Source organism: Lithobates pipiens, unplaced genomic scaffold (assembly GCF_037356315.1).
Source record: "Lithobates pipiens isolate NorthernLeopardFrog02 unplaced genomic scaffold, aLitPip1_a1.2 Scaffold_16, whole genome shotgun sequence".
NCBI classification, from domain to species: Eukaryota; Metazoa; Chordata; class Amphibia; order Anura; family Ranidae; genus Lithobates; species Lithobates pipiens.
In genome coordinates this window covers 566,967,792-566,993,908 of record NW_027507748.1, presented here as the reverse complement: position 1 = coordinate 566,993,908, position 26,117 = coordinate 566,967,792, and the positions used below count along the sequence as shown (strand labels likewise).

The window sequence follows — 26,117 nt, the reverse complement described above, 5'->3', positions numbered from 1 at the left end:
CAGTGTCACCCATTACATTTTTATTTTCCATCACTTTCTGTCCCAATAACAGGGGTTCTAACCCTTCCATACAGCATCTAAAGCTAAAAAGAAAATTTGCACTTTAATTTTATTTCTCTGTGATTTTTATTTTGCTTACTAAACATTGTTTTTCTCATAGGTTCCCCGTATTCTATTATGGATAATGGTGGAGCTGGCTATCATTGGATCTGATATGCAAGAAGTCATTGGCTCAGCCATTGCCATTAATCTCCTGTCTGTCGGAATGTAAGTTCCTTGTTTGATTTTCTAAATATTTTCTGCATCAGGTCAAATCATTCATTGTCTCACCCTTTTCTGCACATGCTCAATTGCTCTCCATTTTTAGGCACTGCTAAGTTTGTAGAGGCCGATCTGCTGACAGCCTTAAAAGAGGAATTAAACCCTCCTATCCTTTACAGCCAAGGACATTGCTTCTTTTTGATGTGCAACTGCCATGCTGCTGCACATGTGACCAGTTATGACACAAGCCATTTGATGATTTGACAGTTTGGTTGAGAACATAAGCAAATGTGACAGTTGGCAATCCCGGCATTCCAAGCATGCAACTGTTTTTTTTAAAACTGTTAAATTGATGGGCTTTGATCTTTTTTATGATTTACTGCTGCCCAGGATCTGGGCTTCAGCAAAATAGCAGCCTCCAGCAAGAAGCGGGAACAGTGCTGGGTGCAATTTACAGCACAAACTAATTTTGGTAGTGTAATTATTAATGTGGAATGTAGGTTACACGCTGAAAACAATTTTTTATTTTTTAACAAGTTGTTGTGAGCAACGTTCCTCTTTAGATTACTGTTGATCTACTATATTCAAATACCACAATTATTTTTCCCCATTTCTCCTCTCTCATGTCTTCTTTTCTTCAGAGCAGCAACTTGAAATATTCCGTGTCTGAATTGGCTGCAACATATTTTTGCTTGGATAATGCCGATCATCACACAGCCTATTCCCCTCCAGCCCAACTGTCACGTATACACCTATTCCCCTCTAGTTCTGGGGATTACATGAGTGAAGTCATGATAACCTGCACCACTTACTAGTGGATGTTCTAAGCTGTTCCATTCAACCTTCTTGGCTGTGTTGACAGTTGGATACATAGCCACATACACCCACCAGCATGTAGGTGCAAGCTTGTTGGAACATGTAGTCCATAAACAGTGCACACATAAACAAAGTGAAACCTGTGTGAGCCACAAGCCTCCAATCATGGTCCTATTGGGGATGAGGCTGTCACCTGAACAATAATGCCATAAAGTGTTTAAAGGGGCAGAAAACAGCAAACATAAAACCGGTGCATTGACCAGGGATAGGGAGGATATGTGGGCTGGGATATCATTAACTACTCCTTTTTTTTTTTTTTTTTTTTTTTTTTTCACTTTTTTATGACATTGATAAATGAACAACTTCATTTTCATATTGTTGATTTATGATCAAATAATTCTAGGTGTCTAATGAATTGTGAACTTATTTCAAAGATACTATTAGTTATTTAAGGATCTATAACAAATTATCTAAATTTACATGGTGAGTGTGGAAAGTATGCCTTATTATACATTTGATTATTGTGTCCTATATCCTTGTGCATTTAAATATTTGCTTCACATGTGTGAACACACCGTAGAAAATCAGAAACCTGATTTTTTTTTTTTATCTCTCTCTAGAATTCCTTTATGGGGAGGAGTGTTGATTACAATCGTAGATACATTTTTCTTTCTATTCCTCGATAAATACGGTAGGTGAACAAATCATTTTATAGTCAAAAAAATCTTAGGGTTTTTTTTTTTTGTGTGTGTCCTGGCTTCCCTGTAACTGTGCCAGACTTTAGGGATTGTATTTACATATTTATGTGAGCCTATGAGGTGAGCAATGTGGGAGCTACCATTGCTAACTTGTTTGTAATAGAGCAAACCTTCAGGACTTTTTTCCTGCATTTATTTACTCTATTTGGTTTCTGCCCTACAAAATACATTAATTTAAAGTGTTACTAAACCCAAGACCCTGCATTCGCTATATCTGGTCTCCCACAGTACACAGAACATGGACTGCAATTACTTAAGAAACAATAGTTAGTTTATATTTACTAATCAGCAGTTAGAGCAGTCTTGCGACTTTTATTAGTGTGGTTAAAGCTTGTAGGAGGAGTTTTCATTATCCTGATTATCCTATGAGGCTAAAGGACCCCTGACCCTCTGTCTGGACAGTGCTGATCACGTGCACTCTCCCAAGTAAAAAACACTCCCTAGCAAAATACACCAAACTGAGTATGTGCGGCTTGCCTCCAAGGCTCTGTTCTATCAGCAGATAGATTGGGGACAATGGAACAAGGGGAGGATCAGAGAAGATGGGATCAAACAGCCTTTTTTGCAAAATGCAGAGTATTATATCCTTAGGTTCCACAGTGAGTATAACAAGCATGCTTTACTGCATATATAGACTGATTTTACTGTTGTGGGTTTAGTAAGGCTGCATTCACACTTTAGCGTTTTGAATAGCAGGCAGATTTGTTGTGAATCTGCCCACTATTTGAAAGCGCTGATGTGTAAATGACGACAAATCACGGAATTCGCATTGGAGATTCCATTCATTTAAATTACACCTCAAATCACGGCGCAGGTCTGCTGAGATTGTTGTGCAGCAATCACAGCAACACGCATTGCGGGAAGCACCTCGCCCAAAAGTATCTCCTGAACTTTTTTTGGGCGACATGATTCCTGCGATGCGTGTTACCGCAATTGCTGCACGATTCATCGCATGACAACTGCGGCAGATCCGTTCCGTGATTTGAGGTGACATTCAAATGAATGGAATTTCAAATGTGACTCTAGAAATTTTGTGATTCACACATCGCCACTTTCAAGTCGTGGGCAGATTCAAGGAAAATCTGCCTGCGATTCAAAACTCTGAAGTGTGAACACTTTCATGAAGTCTATAATGGCCAATTTCCCACCTTGCATACTCCTTGCCAGGTCCGAGTCATTGCATAATGGTGCCAGAATTGGGGGAAAAAGTCCCCAGGCAACAATCACAGTTCACATTGTACATTTTGTTGTACATTCACAGGTTCGCTTTAAAGTGTTTGTTAACCCAAAAAAATAAAAATAAATACTGACCCTAGTCCCTTAAAGCAGATTACACAGCACAGCGATTGTGCTATGTAATGTGCCCCCCTCTAAACCCTGAATTTGCCACTTCCTGTATGGCCTCTCTAAACAGACCAAGAACATCAGGGCTGCTCTGCCCTGATCTCCGTGGTCAAAGTGCCTCCCTCCATAATAGGCTGCCCTGCTCTCCTTTTCCCCCCTCCTTCCTGCCTGTCATCCCCCTCTGTGTCCCTCCTTTGAGCTGTCTTCAGGCTGGTCACGTGACTCGAGGCCTCTTTACAGCTATGATACACGGATTCTGCAGGGGAGAAGAGTGACCACGTGATATCCCCATCTGATGTTAGAGGGAGTTCATGGCCCCTTCTGCAGAAGCAATCCATCAGAGCTGTAAAGTGGTTGTGAGTGATGTGACTGGCCTGAAGACAGCTCAGATTAGGTATTTACACTGCTTGTTTTTTAAACTACTGACATGCTATGTGCGCACTATGCCAGCCTCTAATAGAGGGGCTGGCATAGTTTTATATGTATGTGTTAACAACCCCTTTAATGCCTGGTTTACACAGGCAGTTTATTTTTATTTTTTGGTTAAACCCAGTGAGCTGAACCAAAAAACAAAACAAAAAAAACAACCGAATTTGCTGTACTAACTATGCAATGTTAGTACAGTGAGCTTTTCCCAGAGCTATTGTGTTCTGACTGCCGCCACCCTTTCCCGTCAGAACACACCGGTCAGTGCTCGCAGCCATTCACTGCCATCACTGATCGGCTGCTGGTTTTCCAGTATGCCAGTTTTACGTAAGCCAGACAGGCTGCTGTACACACTGTGTACATCAAGATATCGTTACAAATGTTTCTTTGCATATAAAAGGTGAAGTATTTTGCAAACGCCATGTTAAAGATCACAGGATCATGTACATGGTATGGTGCTTATTTTTATATTCCCAAACCAGTAATTGTTACATCTTGTTATCATTTATTCTTTGTTTTTTATTTATAGGGCTGAGGAAACTGGAAGCATTTTTTGGTTTCCTTATTACAATCATGGCAGTGACTTTTGGATATGAGGTAGGTTATTAATATGAATATTTGAAATGGGCATGACCCGATGCTCAGTTTTTTTTTCAGTCATTTTTCTAACCTTGACGTTCACCTTCTTGCAGTTGGATGTCAGCAGTTCCCTATAGATTTCCATAAGTTTGGCAATACATGTGATTGCACTGATGTGCATGTGGCCAGCTCTACCAGTATTATGTTCAGTTTTATTGCTAACATACAATACTTTGCTGCACATTAATTGTTCTTTAACTTTTTCATTGTTGAACGTCTTTTTTAGTCATTCTTTTGTAGCAGTAAGGAATATATTTTATTACGGAGTTGTTGTTTTTTCTGCTTTACTAGTATGTTTCTTTGCAGAACACAAAATTGCAGCTTAATATGTAAATGCAGTGTATATTTTCTTTTAGTTGGCTAGAGTTGTTTAAATTTGTTCCTCTTTCAGTATGTGCGGGTTCGTCCTGATCAAGGCCAGCTTCTGAAGGGCATGTTTTTTCCGTACTGCGCTGGCTGTGGGAATGCTCAAGTTGTACAGGCGGTTGGGATTGTAGGAGCTGTAATTATGCCTCACAACATGTACCTGCATTCAGCTTTGGTGAAGGTATTTATAGATTTTATATTTGTAATTCCAACATTTTTAGGATTCTGTTCCTATCTAAAGATGTAAACTTAGATTAAAAGGCTTAAAGAGGTATTGAACCCCAAACCAAAAATGTATTACATTGAAGCTTACCAATCATTAGATGTGGTGACTGCATACATTTATTTTGGGGCTTTTTCCCACTGTTTTGACCTTGTGATCTGGTATGCAACACACCTCTCTTGTAATGGAGTCCCTCCACTCTGGATAAAAGAGCACAGGGGGCACCTTTTTACAGCAGCATTGTTTGTCTGTGGAGAGGGGAGCGTTAGAAGTACTAGCAGATTTATATACTGTAACAAATTGAAGCCAAACTCTAGTTAGTAAGGTTGAATAAAGACACCAGTCCATCCAGTTCAACCTGAGTGAGTGCCTACAATTGTCCCTATCCCTGTACATTGTACATCGCACACTCACATCGGTCCCTACCCTCAAGGAGCCCACAATTCAAGGTCCCCATTCATATACTAGGGCCAATTTTGGACAGAAGCCAATTAACCTCCCAGCATGTCTTTGAAGCGTGGGAGGAAACTGGAGTAACCGGAGGAAACCCACACATGGAGAACATGCAAACTCCAGGCGGGTAGTGTCATGGTTGGGATTCAAACCAACAACCCCTTTTTACTGCTAGGCGAGAGTGCTGCCCACTACACCACTGTGCAAACTGATTTTTTTTTTTTTTTTTCCCCCTTTTTGGAATAATGGTTTTACGTTTAATGAATGCACATGGATCATTTTAAGCACCTCTGTCAGTGGTAAATGATCTATTTCCTCCCTATACTTAGACCCCCAAACACCTTGTAGGACAGCCAACAGGGGTGGGGTATCGGCTGTGTAACGGGTGCAAGTTAGGGCCTGGTACCTCAATTTGTCTGACTTATCTATGTGCTTTAGAAAGGTGACCTCAAGATAGTACAAATTACAATCTGGTTAGGCAGCCCCTCCTTACCCAGGGTCAGCAGATTTTTGAGAAGTTTGCACTTTTCTTTTTGAAAGAAATCATAGTTTCATACTTAAGTCAATTATTTGAATACATATTCAGTCAAATATAGTGAATACCTCATATTTTATAGTTATGTGATAATTATTTTGTTGAAAAATGTGTGAATTTGTCCACTACGGTTCTTTGTCTCTGGACTCCTTGTAGTGCACTTGATTCTCTAACTATTAGTCTTCTCTAATAAATATGTCTTGCTATGTCCAGTCCAGGGAAGTGAACCGTGCCAACAAGAAAGATGTAAGAGAAGCAAATAAGTACTTTTTTATTGAGTCCAGCCTAGCCCTCTTTGTGTCTTTCATCATCAACGTCTTCGTTGTGGCAGTGTTTGCTGAGGCCTTCTATGAAAAGACCAACAATGAAGTGGTAAGTTTCAACATTGGTATTATGCGACCGCAACATTTATCCCCCCCCCCCTTTTTTTTTTTTCTTTTTTTACTTGATTTTTTCCAAATTCTTTTATATTGAATTTTCCAATGCAGAGAAATCTAAAAAAAGCCAATTGGGCGCACACTAGCTCACTTAAATACAGAAGAGCATAAAAAGTTAAAACAATCAAAACAGGAGGCTCACAGCAGAGGGCGGTTGGAGCTGGGCAGGATTTGGGAAGAAAGGTGTAGTGGAGGGAAAGGGGTAATTGTGTATTGGATATATGTCCTAGGGCTGGTAAAAGGGGTGCATCACAGGATAGTGATTTGGGGTTACTTCAAAACTGGTTGCTAAACAGAGCAATGTCAAATTTGATATCCCCTCACAAGACCAAGCGCCAAAATTTGCATGGAGAAGTGTCACTGTTCCTCACTCTGGCAGCTTCGTATAGTTCCTCATGTCCCCACTTGCACTCTTGCATAATTTCAGACACTGTGGGCTGGGGTGTAGCACAGTATTTGGGCCCCTAGTCTAAACCCAATATAGCTTTGCCACTGAATAAGTCTCCAGCTCTGTAAGCCTGGGAAAGTTTTTTGATTCTGTATTCTGAAGGATCCATTGGATCACTTTTATCACCGCTTTCATTTTTATTACCATTATCGCATTGCCATTTTGCTTTATAATGGCTGTAGCATATAGGCACACTCTATTGCAAAATACCTAAAGAAACCATATTCTTTTTTTATGCAGCTGAATGAGTGCATGAATACTTCTTTCAGTGGACAGAGTAGAAGTTTGTTTCCAAACAACAACGATACTTTGAATGTGGACATTTACAAAGGGGTAAGTTTAGTCTTTGTGTATTCTATACTGATAAGTTTATTTTATAAAGATGGTTTTATTCTGGGTTGGTAATAAAAGTACTAATAAATGTTTATCAAATGCTATTGGGTAACCTCATACCTGGATGGCTTACTAGAACATAGGCTTTATTTGGATCTATTAGATCACATGGCATAATTTCTGTGGTCTAAATACTGTTAATGTTATGTGTGTGTGTGTCATTATGTTAGGTTGGAAAATCTGAGGTTAAATGAAAATATTAGTTATAATGGTGTAATAGAGGAATAGTGGTTAGCACTTCTGCCTGCTGGCATTAAGGCCATCAGTTCAAATCCAACTACTACACTGCCTGCCTGGAGTTTGCATTGGATTCCTCCTGATACTCTGGTTTCCTCCCACACCCCAGAGACCTGCTGGTAGGTTAATTGGCTCCTGTCTAAATTGGCCATAGTATGGGTATGTATTAGGGTTGCAACGGATCGGATCGTTCCTCGGGTCAGAGTCACAGATCGGATCGTTTTTTGGATCAGCAAATAATTGAATTTGCAAAAACCTGTGAAAATTCCACCACCATATAGTCCCCACTGTAATATCCTCGTCATCTCTCCCACTGTAATATTGGCAGAGTATGGGCTGGGTATTGCAGAGTATGGGCTGGGTATGGAGGGGTGGCTGTCACAGAGCAGCGCTGTGGGCACTACAGATCCAGCCCACATCGCTGCTGACACCGATCTCTCCCCTCCACTGTACAGATCAGTACAGAGAGGGGAGGGAGGAACTGGCGTCGTGACATGATGCCGGTTTGTTTACAAGTGATCGCTCCGTCATTTGGAGCGATCGCAGTGTAAACGGCCTGGGTGTAGAAAGATGGGTGCCGCTTCGGAGCTAGGCCGAAGCCGTGGCCTTTCCTAAGGCCGAGAGCGCGGCGTGTGCCGATCCGAGTGGGTTGACCCGTTCGGATCACGGCTCGGTGCCGATCCGTTGCACCCCTAGTATGTATGACTGTGAGTTGGGGACCTTAGATTGTAAGCTCCTTAAGGGCGGGGACTGATGTGAACAAACATTAAATGTATATGTAAAGCGCTGCGTAAATTGTCATTGCTATATAAATACCAATAGTAAAATGTGTTACTAATTTCATGAAAGCCTAGTAAATTAAAGTGATGTTAAGCCCTCAATTTAAGCACTGATTTAATCACTTACGGAGTATGCCGCAGCTTTACATTTTAATCCTTGTCCTATGTTCCAGTTTAAGCTGTTGCTAATATCACTGCCACAGGTTTCTCTTGCAGCAACCTATTGAGCCACATTGCATGCAGCGACTAGAGCTGCGTCTCCAGTGTGCATTAACAAACAGTTGCCCCAATAGCCTACAATGGCAAGGCACTCTCATGCTCCTCCTTCTTCAAGCTAACAGGCAGACTTAGAGACTGCACAGTCCACTGTCTTTTATGTGAAGCTCAGAAGTTCAGAGAACCAGCACTGAGGGACCAGGAGCCAGCAGCACAAAACGTTGTAAATTGTAAGTGCTGAGGTAAAAAGTTAAACTGGGAATTATTTATTTTATTGTGCTCCATATTAGAGGTCGACCGATATATCGGCCGATATTTGCCGTTTTTTAAATAATCGGCATCGGCCGATTCTGCTGATAAAAAGCCGATTCTACAGTGGGACTTTGAAATGACTTCTGTAAGAAGTCAGTGTGAGTTGCTGAGTCGTCATAGCAACACTTTCCTCCTCTCTGGGCAGACTGCCAAGAAAAGAACTAAATGTTACAATGTTTACACTGAATGAATGAAGTCATCTCTGTGTAGAAGTTCTCAGTTTAACCATTTAAATACTTTTCTTACACTTGTTGCTTACAAGTAAAAATCCTGTATTTTCTGCCAGAAAATCACTTAGACCCCCCAAAAATTATATATATTTTTTTTTTAGCAGAGATCCTAGGGAATAAAATAGCGGTTGTTGCAATATTTTATGTCACACGGCATTTGCACAGAGGTCTTTCAAATGCATTTTTTTGGGAAAAAAATACACCATTTAAAAAATAAAAATAAAATAAAAACAGTAAAGTTAGTCCATTTTTTTTTTTTTTTTTTTTTGTCCAAAAGTTTTGACTACCCGTTTTTATTTAATATATAGGTTTTTTTTTTTTTTTTAATCTAGATCATACATACAAGTAAACTGATTGGAGGTTTGTTTTGTTTAATAAATGTTTAAGTGTAAGAAATTTTCTGTATCACTAATGAAGGCTGCTTCCACACTGGAGCGGGCAGGCGTTGATGGTAAAACGCAAGTTTTAGCGGCGCTTTACCATCATTTTAGCGGTGCTATTTGGCTGCTAGTGGGGCACATATAACCCAGCTAGTGGCCAAGGAAGAGGTTAAATGCGCCCATGAAGCACTGCTGCCAAATCGCATTGCATGCGCTTCGGCAGTGGTGCCCATTCATATCAATGGGCAGGAGTGGTGGAGGAGCGGTATACACCACTCCAAACGTGCTGCTTGGAGGACTTTTTTTTTTTAAGATCCTGCCAGCGCATCGCCTCAGTGTGAAAGCGCTCTGTCTTTCACACAGACTGCAGGGGAGCCATTTTGCAGGCACTTTACAGGCGCTATTTTTAGCCCAAAAGCGCCTGAAAAACGCCCCAGTGGGAAAGGTGTGTTAGATCAAGGGGGATTAAAAATAAATAAATAAAATAAAATAAAATCGGCCTAACATATCGGCCCCAAAAAATCGGCATTATATATCGGCCACCATGATTTCTAAATATCGGCATCGGCATCGGCCAGAGAAAAACCCATATCGGTCGACCTCTACTCCATATGTTAATGTGGTACTAAACATAAAATGTTTATCTTGAACAGTACAAGACATGGGCTGAATAATCGTAGACCTTGGGTTCAGTCTCAGTCTTAAAGGGGTTGTAAAGGTAAATGTTTTTTCACCTTAATGCATTCTATGCATTAAGGTGAAAAAACATCTGACAGTGCCGGCCCCCCCCCCGTCCCCCCGTTTTACTTACCTCACCCCCTCGAAAGTCCCGTGCTCATCCTAGACTTACTCTTCACCACTCAGCCTGGCTGCTGATTGGCTGGAGTGGATGGATGGAAAGCAGCGCAGCCATTGGCTTGCGCTGCTGTCAATCACATCCACTGACGCGGAGTGCCGGGGGGCGGGGCCGTGTGATACAGCCGGCGGCTATAGCGGGAGCGCACCCGCAGATGCTTCTCACCTTGCGAGGGAGCTCGCATGAACGTGAGAAGCACCTGCGGGAGGGAGCCGAGACAGCCGCCGAGGGACCCCAGAAGAGCAGGTTCGGGGCCACTCTGTGCCAAACGAGCTGCACAGTGGAGGTAAGTATAACATGTTTGTTATTTTAAAAAAATTAAATTTTTAACTTTACAATCCCTTTAAACATACATCTAACTGTTCCAATTGAAGGTGTTCCTTAATTCAAAGATTTTGGAGATGGGAAGTTTGCTTTTGAAGGCTCTCTGCAACCAGCTATTGCTGTAATTTCTGTCAGGCAAACTGTAGCTAACTGGACTAGGGCATGGATCAACCAACACGAGCCTGCATTTCAGGACCGTACCTTAACTGAGTAGTTACAGTAATTACTTTCTGTCCTGCTGTTTTGTTTCGCTGCCCTTGAACCAATTGTGACACAACTCCAGAATGGCTCTGATTTCCTTTCACATGCACAGAATCTTGTGGCTCAAAGTCTGGTCAGCTGCCTGTAAAAGACACCTTGCACATATTCGTTTTGAATGGATATAGGTGTGTAAGCCATGAGTGTATGACCTATCACGCGTTGGATGGTTTACAATGGTTATACATATTTTTTGCAATAAAGGCTAACCATTGTTGAATGCCGTTTTGAGTGGCTGACTTCTCTTGTGATTCATATTTTTGAAGGAGGATGTCATTTTGGTGAGGCACTTGGCAAATTCATTAGCTGTTACAGGAGGAAAGGTACTTCTTCCCTAGTGGAAATACCAAAATTCCCTTTCTTAGGAGCCTCTACCTTCTCAAAACACAGAGCACATCAACACTCTGTAGGCCTCGGCTTCTAAGCATAAGTTCAGCCTTTCATTTCAGCTCAAAACTTGGCCCACAGAGCCCACCAAGCCTTCCCCAAAGCCCTCTTCCCGATGAAGATGCACCCTCACTTCTAAAGGTGGGGAGACATCTGGTACAGTTTGCCTATCTCTAGGTCACAGACATACAAGAACTTTGGGTTAATTTGGTGGTTTCAAAAAGGTACAAAATACAGCCAAAACTCTACCCCCTCACCCCTTTCTTCTCTCAAATCAGCCAGTATCTTTCCAAGGACAGTCAGATTAGCAGAATGCCCTACACCATTTCTTGTTTCAGTAGTTGTGCCAGTACCTTTAGAAGACAGGCTGAAAGGATTCTATTTTAACGTGTTCATGATACCAAAACCCATTGGGGTAATTTTCCCATCCTGGACCTAAAAATGCCTACAAATGCTAAAATGTTTGGCATTCAAAAGGTCCGTTAATGTCTCTTTAAGACAAGGGGAATACTTTGGCATCTGCAGACATCAAATATAGAGGTCGACCGATATGGGTTTTTCTCTCTTAGGTGAAATTGAAGGCTTGGTTGGTTGAATTTTGAAATCCGTGGTGGTACCATTGCAAAACACACAATTTCTGATGTTAGAAAATTTGTTTGGAATTCTGACCCATGTATGGCCTGCATAATTCTATACACCGCTCAATCAGAAGTCTTCCTTCCTGAGAAAACTCTCTCTTAGAACTCACACTAGAGACTTGGGATCAAAGATCCACCCCTTTGTAAATTTCTCCTTCAGAGCTCTGGATCTCATGCTGGCCTCCTTTTTGAGGCTGTCCCAATCATCCAATTTCACTTGAGATCACTCTGGCACAACATCAAAGAAGCACCAGGAGTTTTGCAGCCTTAAAGGAAGCAACGCTAATGCTCGTAGGGATAAACACTGTTCAGTGATCTCTGCTGTCCACATCCCAGGAGTGGACAATTGGAAGGAGGATTACCTCAGCCATTGCTGCCTAGAGTAGGGGAATGGACCTTTCACCATGACATCTTAAACCTAATATGTCAGAAATGGGCAACCCCCCGATATGAATATACTGGCCTCCAAATTCAAGTTACCTCTTGTTTGTGGCCAGGACTAGGAATCCTGGCATTGGATGCTTTTATTGGATAATTTCCTGGTTTCCATTGAGGCTAAATTATGCCTTTCTACCCGTGCTAATTTTGCCTCGCCTGCTCCACAAGATAGTGCAAGAGAAGAAACTGGTGACTCTCTCATTGCATGAAACTGGCCCAGAAAAACCCAGTACACATACTACTAGGAGACAATGTAGTAAAACATTTCCACAGCGCTATCGAAAACAAATCATTCTACATCCAGTGTTTACCCCACAATTTCAACAAATATGCAGTGACTAAATAAAAAAATTAAACCAATAAGAATAACTAAAAATGAATAAAACACTCTGTGTGCTTGATATTACACAATGCTTAATGCATAAATGTCCTCTACTATGTTAAACAGAACAGGTGAGAGTATGAAAATCCTGAATAGGAACACGCAGCAATAAAAAAAAAACTGGCAGGTGTTCAAATTCAAAGCAATTCTCCTGTGCTCAAGTAATGGGCCTGAGGATGCACAATACAGATAGCTTATTTGTGCGCAACTGGCCTTGCTGACCTCCTTGGGACAACCTCCTTTAGAACTGTAAGACCATAGCAAAAGAAGTGTGCACCGACCTAGCGCATTACCAACATTTCATTCCAAATAAAAACCACAATGGTTGTACTCGCATGCAACTGTAGTATAGAGGTATAACACAGCGCAAGCTGATGCGAGCAGTCAATCTCAGGTCAAGTCTGGAGAGCCGGTATTGTCGGAAGACTAGGTTGTGTTAGGACTGGCTAACGTGTTTCGACGGAGAACCCTCTTCTTCAGAACCAAAGTGATTTTATGTTGGTAATGCACAAGGTCAGTGCGCTGCGCCCTCCCTCTAGGTGTTCAAGTCCCTCTCCACTCTATCCAAACTGTAAAAAAAAAAAAGTCTGAAGGCTTAATACTACTTTAATCAATTTATTTCCTTAGCTCCTAAACAAATCTGTAATGAGTTTTTCAGCCTGAAAGAAGATTTTAATGTGTGTGTTTTTTTTTTTTTGTTTTGTTTCAGGGAGTGATTTTAGGATGCTTTTTTGGGGCTCCGGCTCTCTACATCTGGGCTGTGGGCATCCTAGCTGCAGGTCAAAGTTCCACAATGACTGGTACCTACTCTGGTCAGTTTGTCATGGAGGTAAGCCAAATGTGTTGCATTTAAAATTTAATTAACTGAATTAAAAATATGAGAAAAATATTTGCCCTAGTTTCCTCCAAGGGTACCATTAATTAATTTTGGCCGTGACAAGGTCAGCATTAAAGCACATCTAGACCCAAACGCCAAAATTTAACACATTGCAGGATAAGGAAAAGTCATTGCATGGTTTCATTCGTTTTCTTTTTTTTACATTTAGAACATTAGCAAATTCAAAACTATATGTTGCTCTTTCCAGAAATGCAGTGTCCTTGTCACTTTATGTGAACTCAACTTGTCTCAATAAAACACTGTCATAGAGATGAACAAGAGCATACATGTCATGTTTGTAGCTCAACCTGTGTGACATCCATGAGCGTGTATGTGTGTACAGTGCCTTAAAGAAGTATTCACACCCCTTGAAATTTTCCACATTTTGTCATGTTACAACAAAAAAGTAAAATTCTTTAATTGGGATTTCATGTGACAGACCAACTCAAAGTGGCACATAATTGTGAAGTGAAATGGTTTTCAAATGATTTTACTAATAGATGTGTGAAAAGTGTGGCGTGCATTTGTATTCAGCCCCCTTTACTGTGATACCCATTAATCAGAGAAGCAGCTAAGAGGCCCATGGTAATTCTGGAGGAGCTGCAGAGATCCACAGCTCAGGTAGGAGAATCTGTCCACAGAACAACTTAGTTGTACACTCCACAAATCTGGCCTTTATGGAGGAGTGGCAAGAAGAAAGCCATTGTTAAAAGAAGATGTCCAGTTTGTAGTTTGTGAAAAGCCATGTGTTGGACACACAGCAAACGTGAAAGCAGTGTTAATTTTGTCGACTAAAACATTTTAGTTGACTAACCATTTTAGTCTACTAAAATACGACTAAAACTAAAATGGCATTTTAGGCAAAAGACTAAGACTGACACTAAATTAAAATGTGACGTCAAAATTAACACTGGTCTGTAGTGCATGTTCATAACTTCATAACCATAAATAAAATATTTGATTTTTCACTCCAGCAGTATCTAATGAGTTTGGAAATTGTAGAGAAATGTTTAAAGGATTCATTATAATTTAACTACACTCATTAGAGTTTACACATTATAGAGTTTAGATAAATAAAATGAGTTTTAGTCTACTAAAATTTACTGGAGATATTAGCTGACTAAAATGTAGGACATTTTAGTCAACTAAAATGTCCTAGAGATATAGTAGACTAAATACGACTAAATCTAAAATAATTGGAAAAGACTAAAATGGGACTATAAAACTAAAATGCCATTTTAGTCTTAAGACTAAAGAAACATTGAAATTTGCTGCCAAAATTAACACTGCGTGGAAGAAGGTGCTCTGGTCAGATTTTCAACATTTAACTTTTTTAGCCTAAACGCAAAATGCTATATGTGGTGGAAAACTAACACTACATATCACCCTGAACACACCATCCCCACTGTGAAACATGGTGGCAGCATCATGCTGTGGGGATGCTTTTATTTGGCTTGGACAGGGAAGATGGTCAGAGTTGATGGGGGAAGACTTAAATCCAATTGAGAATCTGTTGCAAGACTTGAATGACTGTTCAGACACTCTCCATCCAATCTGACAGAGCCTGAGCTATTTTGAAAAGAATGGGCAAAAATGTCACTCTCTAGATGTGCAAAGATACCCAAAAAGACTAGTATCTGTAATTGCAGTGGGTTCTACAAAGTATTGACTCTGGGGCTGACTAGAAATGCACGCCACACTTTTCACATACTTATTTGTAAAAACAATTATCTGCCGCTTTGTGTTGGTCTATCCCATAAAATCACAATAAAATACATTTATGTTTTTGGTTGTAACATGACAATGTCAAGAGGTATGAATACTTTTTCAAGGGTGTGTATGTATGTGTGTGTATATGTATGTGTGTGTGTGTATATATATATATATATGTGTGTGTATATGTATATATATATATATATATATATATATATATATATATATATATATATATATATATATATATATATATATATATATATATATATATATATAATTACACAGTATCTCACAAAATACAAGCTCCAGAAGAAGCGTGCAATTCACGCGAAACATGTTGAGCCTTTTCTTCAAACAGTACATATTATACCGCGAGTACTATTCCTGTATATGAGAACATTTATGTGCATTGTCTATTATTATTTCCAGAGTCTTTTCAGAAAATTAACAGAGTATAGTGGCGGTAATTACTGTATGCTATATAAGAGACCATGAGTATTGTTGTGAAATATGGTTTTAAGCTATGTTGTAATAAATATTATACAATAATGTTTTAAACAAAGTTTATGATTTTACATTATTGATATTGTTTTGTTTATGGTGCCTAAAAAGTCCATAAGCCTCCTGCTGTTTTTTTCTGTTTCATAATACAAAAAAGTGATTAGTGCTGTTGAAAGTGGAGACTAGGTGCCACATATTGCTTAAAACTGCAGAGTAATTGTTGAGGGCTGGTGTCGGCAGCTGTTAAACCATCGACCCATGGTAAAATGTTATCAATGAGTCAGACCCACTGCACCAATATAAATAATACAAACAATACAAAAGCCAATGTGGATGAGAACACTACCGGGCATTAAGCCCCAAAGCCACACAAAAAACGATAAACGAAACAACTAAAAAGTGCCCTAATACATGAAGTGATAGAAATATATCTGAATATCCTACCTACTGGTGACCTGTGATCAAGGCTGGAGCTACACATATTTCTGTGCCCAGCTGCAGATGGAAAGCAACTGAGTCGAGCCCTGGGCTAATAAAGCCCAGGTGCTCAATATACCCCATCTCTCTAACCTTACCATGGTGGCAAACCGCCAATGGGCTTGTGTCAAGCAAAAAGCAAAGGGGGAAACAAATGTTGCCACCCAAAAGACGTGGCCGATGAAAAGTAGCATCCAGGCAAAGGATGGAACAAGGCCGTCTGGTGACCACGTTGCATCCGCCCCAATGGATCACAGTGTTAAAGGCGAAAAAAGAGAGTGGGGTTTTTTGGGACTTTACATGATGTAACGAATGGGTAAATTCATCTGCCTCCATCCCTATTATATGCAAGAAATTTGCAAATGAAGCACTGCTAAGAGCATAAAAAAGTAGAATCACGTGATCATGGGTTCCAAAAACATACACAAATCATAAGGCTAAGGCTCTACGCGTTTCGTGGGGACTTCCACTCATCGGGAGCATTTGCAGGTGCAACAATCTATAATAAAAGGTAAAAAATTACAAGGTGAACAATTGCTAGACAAAAAGGAAGTAAAGAGAAAGGATGCAAGAATATGCTAAATGCTCTTACCTATAAATGCATAAAAATATAAAGATAATATTATTCAAGGTAGAGCATGCCATAAGGGAATCAAAGCCTCCCCCGGAGCTAAGGCCGCACAGATATGGCCACATCGAGGCACAGGGTCACAGCATGAGCAACACCATTGATGAATGTTTGATGGGGTGTGGATGCCAATGACAATGAACATTCTGTGGAGAAAGTGATTGATTGTGGTGAGTGTATAGAACCTATCCATGTGCAAAAGCTAACAAAAAACAGTGAATGGCTGGTGACTGAAAAATAAAATCCCTGAAAATGTGTGGTATTTGCCTTACCATCTCAGTAAGAGATCCTAGAGTCCAGTGTATGTGAGCTAAAGAGGATAGTAAGATGTCAGCTCCATCAGCATGCTTTCCTGAAGCCAAGAAATAGCCACAATGTGTCGCCAACACCACGCTGCGTTATGAAGCAGAGAGAGGAGGAGCAAGGCCAACCCCTGGGCGCCTGGCGTCACTAGACAGTTGGATGTGAGTTCTCCCTCGTGTCAAATGCAGATGGAAAACCAAAGCACAGTTATGTGCAGGCGCCCAACAACACTTTTGTGGATGTTTTTGGAGCCCATGATCACGTGATTCTACTTTTTTATGCTCTTAGCTGTGCTTCATTTAAAGTCCCAAAATTCTTTTGCTTTCGCTGCAAATTTCTTGCACGGTGTTAAAGGCGCATGTAGGTGATGCCAAGCTCATTCATGCCCTACAGCGGAAGGGGACGTAGCCCCACGCGGGACATGGGGGACACCAATTGGTAGGAACACCCAAGTGACAGCCTAGGGGATGTGTAGTGGAAATGGGTTTGTAACTCCCGGCGAGAGGAAAAAAGTGCTCTGAGGAAGAGATAAACACACATACACACTAGAACAGACACAAATAAAAACAATACAAAACTAAACAAAAATTAAATCAAACCAAACCAAAACAAAACCAAAAACGCACACAAACGACACCAGAACCAAAAATTAAAACAATGACAAAGACAAACGCGAAACGGCAAAGAAACTCAAAACCCCGATCTGCGTTCACTTCCAGACATGTTACAACAGACTTGTTATAAATTTGGAAGTTTCAGATACTTGATTTTAACCAGGAGTGAATTTTACTATTTTACTTATGTGAAGGCTTTCGGACAGGCATCATAACGGTCTAAGTTTGTAATGGCAAGCCGGAAGGACTTTGTGCTTTATATTTTTTTTTTTATATGTGGTATGGTGTTTTTTTTTTAATTTTTTTGTTTTTTTTAATAACCCCTTCATCTTCAGATATATTTGTGTGTTTTTCCTAAAGTAGTGAGTCTTTATCTCGCAAAACACATAGAGAATCAGAGCACAGACCCTCTTGGTTGATGGACAACATAAGCTTAGTTGTCACATGTTAATGTTGGGTCTTTTCAAACTTCAAGGTTTCTGAATACTAATTGATGTCTTTTCACTGCATATATACATATAATGATATGTGCTTTATAATATATGTATTTTTTCGTGTAATTATTTTTTTTTTTTATATAACACTAACCTCTTTAGCCGATTGCTGACCAGCTCACGCCAGTTTACTTCGGCAGAATGGCAAGGCTGAGCAAAACAACGTATAGGTACATTGTTTCCTTTAGGCGCCACGGAATCGCTACCACGAGAGCCAGCTCGGGGATTTGTGTGTGTATAAACACACAAATCCCTGTTCTGTCAGGGGAGAGGAGACATATACATATATAAGTAGGAACAGCGATATGTCTCCTCCCCCAGTCAGTCCTATCCCCATACATCGGTCTACCGCAATATCGGATTACCACTAAAAATCGCAGATCACCACCATTACTAGTAGACACTATTTAACTTTTTTTCTTTTTTTTTTAATATGTAGAAGAATATATGTTGGCCTAAACTGATGAAGAAATTTTTGTTTTTTAAAAAATTTTTTGGGAGATATTTATTAAAGCAAAAAGTAAAAAATATATATTTTTTCATAATTGTTGCTCTATTTTTTTTGTTTATAGTGCAAAAAAAACAAACCGCAGAGGTGATCAAATGCCACCAAAAGAAAGCTCTATTTGTGGGGAAAAAAAGGACGCAAATTTTATTTGGGTACAATATTGCATGACCACGCAATTGTCAGTTAAAATGACGCAGTGCCAAATTGTAAAAAGTGCTCTGGTCAGGGAAGGGGGAAAAAACCTTCCAAGGCTGAAGAGGTTAAATCAGACAAGCTTGTTAGTAAGTAATAAAGATGAAGCTTCCCAAGCCCAGCAATCCTGTTGAGGGTATGCAGAGATGTGCGACACTATCAAATATTTGTATTCTAGTGGAAAAATAAAATCTCCATCTTCAAACCGTGGAAGTGTACATTCTAGGTTGCGCTTTGATTCTACAGCAGCTGGCGTACCTTCGGTCCTGGTTGTGAAACCCTTTTGCCATGCACTTGCAGCATGTGTAATAAGCAATACCGGTCTCTTGCTCTTGAATGCCATCAATAGGGTGTTTATAAATCATATTACAGTTTAACATAATTGTAGGAAACATAAACTTGTATACGTTGTAATATGGGGCGCATTAGCAGTGTTTGGTTTCTGTAGGCTGGCCTGCAGAGAATATTTTGGCATATGGGCTGGTTCCCTGGTTACAAACATCTCACTTACAAATGACTCCTACTTACAAATGGAGGGAGACAGGAAGTGAGAGGAAATCTCCCCCTAGGAAGGGAAATTCTCTCCTGTAAGAGTTGTTATGGGTAAAAGGTGTCTAGACTGATGCTTTATCACCAAGGCTTGTTTCCACAATAACCCAAATTTTTCAAAATCCAATTGTCATTGGGACAGAAAATGAGATGAAATCTTCTGAACAGGGGCCCAGACAGCAAAACAAACATTACTGGGGTGTTAACCCTTCCCTATACTATCCAAAAAGCTTAATCGTTTTTTGGGCTGGAGCTACACTTAAAAAATGTACCTGTTCCGACTTGCAAACAGATTCAACTAGAGAACAAATGCACAAGACCCTATCTTGTTTGTAACCCAGGGACCGCCTCTTTGGTGATCTCTGCCTGAACACATCTGCCAATCTGTAGATACTGTAGACGTGCATGAGAAGCACACATGTAAATTGCTGCAAAAGATATAAAGTACACAAAACTTCAAAGGACACTTTGAAATGAATTATGTGCTTGGGGTCCTAATAATTGTATTTACCAGTATGCTTTAGGTAACATTTTTTTTATTTTTATTTTTTTAACTTGCAGGGTTTTCTTAACTTAAAGTGGTCCCGGTTTGCTCGGGTGGTCCTTACCCGATCTATCGCTATTACTCCTACTCTGCTGGTAGCCATTTTCCAGGATGTTCAGCACCTTACTGGCATGAATGATTTTCTCAATGTGCTTCAAAGCCTACAGGTAAGATGCTTCAGTTATATAACAGGCTATCCTGTAACAGGATTGGTCTAGGCTACTTTTTCTTTTTAATCCAGTGAAGAATGTATTTAAATCTTTAGATGAAGTCTGGCCATGAATGATTATGATTTTACTGTTTTTATATCATAATTGAGCATATATACATATTAATTATTAATCATACACATATATACACTTAATTACTAGTATTTAGTAAATGTAATTATATTTGCTTAGTCTGTTAAATTTGAACTTCAGGCAAACGGCAAAATACTCCATAACATCCATATAAAAAAGCGGTTTTACTTGCCAAAGAATTTTATTCCTGTCCTACGAATTCGGGGAATTGCACAGCTCTGCTGTGTCTATCTGGAAAGGCCACCTGATCTTTCACTGCTTCAGTTTCACTTTCACTCACAGTTCCCTTCCCCCATCCTCAGCCTGTGACCGGACAGTGAATAAGGAAAAGCAGAACACTGGTGAATACATCACTTTGGCACTCTTCTCTCTCCTCCTGTCAGCGTGTTTATTGCACTGCAGCACACCTGATTGTCTCCTTGTTCTTGTTCTCTATCCCCCTCTTAGCTTTGCTGTACTTTAGACTGCGGGAAACTAATACAAGGTTAAAGTTATGCATGTCACCATAGTGACACTACGCTATTCTGAGAAGGTGATTGGGAATTTTTTTTTTATCTGTGATTGCTAGTTTCATTTTTAACTGTCATGAATGTCTTTCGTTCATGACTGACTGTTTACTATTGTGATTTCTATGGTTGGCCCTGGCCATGTGATCACTGTGCCCATTTACAGAGTTCGCAATAGTAAGCAATGCTATCATGAATGGATGCCATTTACAGTATGACAGTTTGCGATCATTTGATCACTGTGATTGGCCACGGTGATCACATGGTACCTTGGCCAGTCACAGTGGCCTGGTACTGATCACTGTAATCTGCTTGAGGCAGTCGGATCAGGGATCGCAGTGCTGCACTCCTCAGGGGTTGGGCAGGAGCACATCATATCATATCCACCTGGAATACCAGAGCACCTGCCCCGCCATATTACAATAGGTCAGACGGGAAGTGGTTAAAGACACAAAACGCATACTAAAAACAAAGGAATACCCCAGGTTTCCAAGGAATTGGTTGGATCTTTAGTTGATGTGTTTTTTTTTTTGCATATATTTAAACTGTCTGTGGCAGCCCTGTAATATAGATATATTTTTACAGCAGCGGTTTCTATTTATTTCGGAATGCAGAGGCCCTATAAAATAAAAAGGTGGTAGTTGCAATCTTTTATATTGCATAATATTTGCACAACTATTTATCAAATCCTAATTTTTTTTTTTTTCAGGAAATGATACATGGAAATACTTTTTATTGCACACACACTCCATTTTTTTTGTAGAGAATAAAAGAAATGGTGTGGAGTAAATGGATATCAAATTTGTCAAGCCCCAAAACAGAGTGAGCCTGCAAAATGTTGAAAATTGTGCTACCCAAAGTTCTCAATAGTTGGTTCTTCATATGCCTTTTCAGCTGATCCGTTTGAGTACGCCTAAATTGATAGCCCTAGAATTATTGTTCTCGCTCTGATATTCACAGCAATATGCAATGTGTGGTGCAATAGCAGTTTACATACACGTGCATTCTGTGCGTGCTCTTACATTTTGGGTGTGCACAGCATGATTAAGTTGTTTTTTAATTTTTATGTTAAATTTTATATTTTTTACTATTTTATTTTTTGATTTTAACTTTATTGCTATCACAACAAGCTCCTTATGTGATAGTATTGGGCAGGTGACAGGTACTCTTTATAAAGACTTTAAGAGTCTAGTGAACCATGACGTCCACCCTGCCCTTTGCTACAGCCAATCAAGCACAGATTGTGCTTCATTGGGTCTGCACCCTGCATTTGAGCCAGGATTCTGACCGCTATGAAGCCACAAACGCTGAGATCTAAGCACTTCCAGAGTCGTATACAGCAGAGGAGATCGGGGAGCATTGACAAAAATTGACTGGGTGGCTGTACAGCTGCCCCAATCACTTGTACATTAGACAGGAGGCAGCTGAACAAAACAGTACCAAGCTCATGGCTTCTATTGCAGTTTATTTTGTTTTAAACCCTTTGGACTAAACTTAGTAATTCTGATATTTAAAGATGGGGGGGGGGGAAGGAGAGAAGGGCTGGAGGGTAACCGGTACCAGGTATAGAAGCAAGATAATCACATGCCAAAAAATAAAATCAATAGAATTTTATTAAGAATACAAATACAAAAAACATTTCCTAAAAAAAGGGAATATGGATATATGTAACAACTACTGAAGTACAAAAAATGGTACAGATTCTCACAGATCACCATACATGTTACCAAACTTGTACAAAAGTATGCTGCATTTCTCTCTACATGTTTCGCTCTCTTGAGCTTCCTCAGGATGTTGCAGCATATACAGTTACAGAAAAGACTGAAAAATAGAATAATAAATAAATACAATTACCCAATACATATGAAGAGTTTGAAACAAAAATTTCTGTAGTGAGCTGAGTATCTGCCTCAATCAACATTGTTGATCCCAGCAGATGAAAATCTTTGATATGGTTTAATGCTTTGTACAGTATTTGGATGTGAATGCTTGACTGCAATTTGATTCTACAAATCTGCAGAATGAAAGCTGTGATTAAATTGCTCAGTGATATTGCTATCTTCATAAAGCCTATGTTCTAGTGAGTCCAAATGTTACTTCCAGCAACTTGTAGGACTCACTATATCCCCAGCAGTTATTTTTTTGTGTGTTATACCCTGTGCATGGTAGTGTGGTTATCTAGTGGTCGTCTGTGTCATCCAAAGGACTGGGGAGCACTTTTGTCTATTGGTCAGTGCTCCAGCACGAGGGAGAGCAGATGGAAGCGGCAATCTCCATATGCCAAGATGCCTCTGTCTCTTTACAACATCCATAAGGCTGGACATGTATTATGCAATTTTCTTTCCTTAAACCACGGGTTAAAGGAAAGAAAATCACTCAATTCCCCCATCAACATAATCCGTTTGGTGGGCAAATCCCTCCCACTGTGTTCTGCTGAACCAGCCCAATTTAGATCGGTCTATAACCAGCTTAAGGCTTTGTAATTGGATTGTCAAGGGGACCTACCACTGTCTATAAATGCTTAGAGCACTAAAAGTGCAACTAATATTTATAAATGGCTTGGTTTAACAGTGGTAGTCTACTGAAATTGAATTTGTTGAAAAAATAAATAAATAAATTGAAGAGTCTTGCTGTTTATGAGAGTGCTTGAGGGTAGATAGAAATTAGATTCCTCTATCTAAAATGATTATTAAGCAGCTTAAATGGGCTCACTGTATGTTTTATATACAGAAAGTCTTCTACTAAATGGCTCAATAAACAATGACTGCTGTATCATTACATTTAATGCAAAAATAAAGTTTCTTGGGCAGCTTGGTAGATTTTACTATTTATTCCATTGTGGTCTTTGTGATTGTAGAGATTAGCACAGGCCAAGGACTGCAGCAAACACACTTATGGGGCAAATGTGCCATTATCAATAAGACTGCTATGAAAGATTGTTTAGTATTTTATCTTTCTTTTTTGACCAGTTGACTCCATATAATAATACATATGACCCCTTCTAGTGTCCACTGACGTTTTATTTATTTTCAGATGTAGTTTTTTTTTTTTTTTAAAGTGGCTGTATACTGAAATTTTACACTTTTACCTACAGGTAAGCATATAATAAGGCTTACCTGTAGGTAAAATTAATATCTCCTAAACCTGTGCAGTTTAGGAGATATTCCCTATGAATGCAGCCGCTGACGTCAGCAGGCGCATGTGCTCTGAATTCCCCAGCTGAAGGTCCGGCAGTGTTGCTGGTGTTCTGTCAAAAAGTGTCCGGTCATCAAATAGTGTCCACCCCGTACTGCGCAGGCACACCGCTTGCGCAGTACGGGGGAGAAGGAGACTCCAAAAGCCTCAGAAGAACGGAGCCTGGGCAGTGAGTCATGGTTGATGCCCCACCATCCAAGTGGACATACGGTTGCTCATAGTAACAGGGCCCCTCGCGGGCTCGGTTCGCTCGCCACGCTTCGGGCATGGCTTCGCTTTGCTCGCCTGTTTTATATTCTAACTCTATGTCCACTTGGATGGTGGGGCTTGAAACTGGACGCAGGCGCCGTTTATCTTCGGAGATGTTTGACTTTTTTACTTGTCCTCCGTACTGCGCAAGCGCAGTACAGGGTGGACACTATCCATTGGGGGACACTATTTGATACATCACCGGACCTGTCAGTTCCCTTGGCGTGGACCAGGCACTGATACGGGGGCTTCGTTCTGAGGTAAGTATTTGATTATTAGCTAGTATGTGCTGCATACTAGCTCATTATACCTTTTGCCTTGCAGGGGGTTTTTTTTTTCCTTTTTTTTTTTTTTTTTTGTATGTGCGGGTTTACTACCGCTTTAAGGTTAGGCTAGGGAGAAGGGTGGGGGAATCTGAAGCACTGGTTACATGTCTATGCTCAACATACATGAGATTTTTTTTGGAATGAACAAACAACCAGATCCCCTGTCACTGAATGCCACTCTGTGTTGTTTACATTCATAGAGCCATATTCAGGGAATCTCAGTCAATCACCAGGTGCGGGCAGTTGATCATTGGCTGAGACCTGTGATCGGCATGTGCTAAAACGAATTGCAGCCAGGCTGGTGGGCATGCCTCCTGCCTCTGAGCGTGCAAGATCATGTGCTAGGTCCGTGATCCAGTGCAGGGAGGTCGCTTTGCTGCTGCTGGTTGGCAAACGGTTAAGGGAGCTGTGGAGGGCAGGTTTTCCGAGAAGGTGCTTCTCAGGTTCTATAAGGCTGCCACCGAGTGTGTGCTGACATCTCATAGCTCTCTGCTTTTAAGGGATGTGCATGGTCCATGACAGAAATGCCTGTCAGCGGCTAATAAAAACCACGTAGAAGATTATTAAAGGGATGTATTTAAAGAGTATTGAAGAACTGGGGGAGGGGAGGTGTCTTCAGAGAACTATTACTATCCTGAAGTATAGCTCCCATCCTGTGAATGCCTTGTTTCCAGTGCTACCGTCTGGCCGGCAATATAGGAGTGTTTTCTCTCGTACCACCAGGCTGCTAAATGGCTTCTTTCCACGGGCCATCAAGTTTTAAATGGGAGAGGCTTTTTTCAGTTTAAGTTAGATGTGCAGTATGTATTTAATATGCAATGTATGTGTTGTTTTTATGAAGATGATGTTTTGTGTTAGGTATGTTATGCCTTTTATTGTAAAGGGGCTGTATCTGTTTTTCATTTTATGATTTTTATTGTAAAATAATAATTTTTCTGATTCTTCATTTTAGCTTGAATTCTGTTTGGTTGGCAGATTGTACTTGTATGATAGTAATGTATTGAGAGGTTTAGAAACCGTTTATTAGTCCAAATATATCATTACATCTAACCAGTAAACCCATCATCGTTGGTATTATTATGATGCGCAAATCGGGAGTAAAGTCTGACAAAAAAAAAAAAATCCCCCTGCAAGTTCAGAGCATAATGTGTATACAACACATACCAGCACATTGTGAAAGACTTGCCTTAAAACTAAGCCTTTCATCGCTGACAGGGCTTCCATCTTCACTTGGTCTTCCTTCCGGGTTTGTGTGCTCTGGCCGTTTGAATGGCTGAGCCACGGTGACGTCAATCCTGCGCATGTGCACGGGAGCCACGATTTCTGGCACAGTGCACATGCACCAGTGACCTCACCGGCTGCAGAAATAGTGAATATCCCCAATACGGTGCACACTTAGGAGATATTCAGTTATTATGAGCTTACCTGTAGTACAAGTCAACAAGTGCTGTTTACTACTGCTTTAAAGAGTCGCTGACTTGAAACAAATGTGCAGCTGTGGAAGTTTGCAGAGAGTGAAATGCTGCCCTGTATATTTGTCACCTGTTCCATAAAGCCTAGCTGCAGCCAAAAAAAATTTCACCACAAGGGACATGCAGTC

The 26,117-nt window shown here is 40.3% G+C and overlaps 1 protein-coding gene across 4 annotated transcripts in view; it reads left to right on the top strand.

The window, feature by feature from the left end:
• Positions 1–26,117, top strand: part of SLC11A2 (solute carrier family 11 member 2) — a 132,456-nt gene that overhangs the window by 66,849 nt on the left and 39,490 nt on the right. For all 4 annotated transcript variants that reach the window (XM_077483666.1, XM_077483665.1, XM_077483667.1 and 1 more), the window contains exons 6-13: positions 161–267; positions 1,698–1,768; positions 4,135–4,202; positions 4,636–4,791; positions 6,035–6,193; positions 6,947–7,039; positions 13,246–13,365; positions 19,957–20,106. In XM_077483666.1, the coding sequence (XP_077339792.1) occupies positions 161–267; positions 1,698–1,768; positions 4,135–4,202; positions 4,636–4,791; positions 6,035–6,193; positions 6,947–7,039; positions 13,246–13,365; positions 19,957–20,106 (924 nt within the window). The remainder of the gene's footprint in view (positions 1–160; positions 268–1,697; positions 1,769–4,134; positions 4,203–4,635; positions 4,792–6,034; positions 6,194–6,946; positions 7,040–13,245; positions 13,366–19,956; positions 20,107–26,117) is intronic.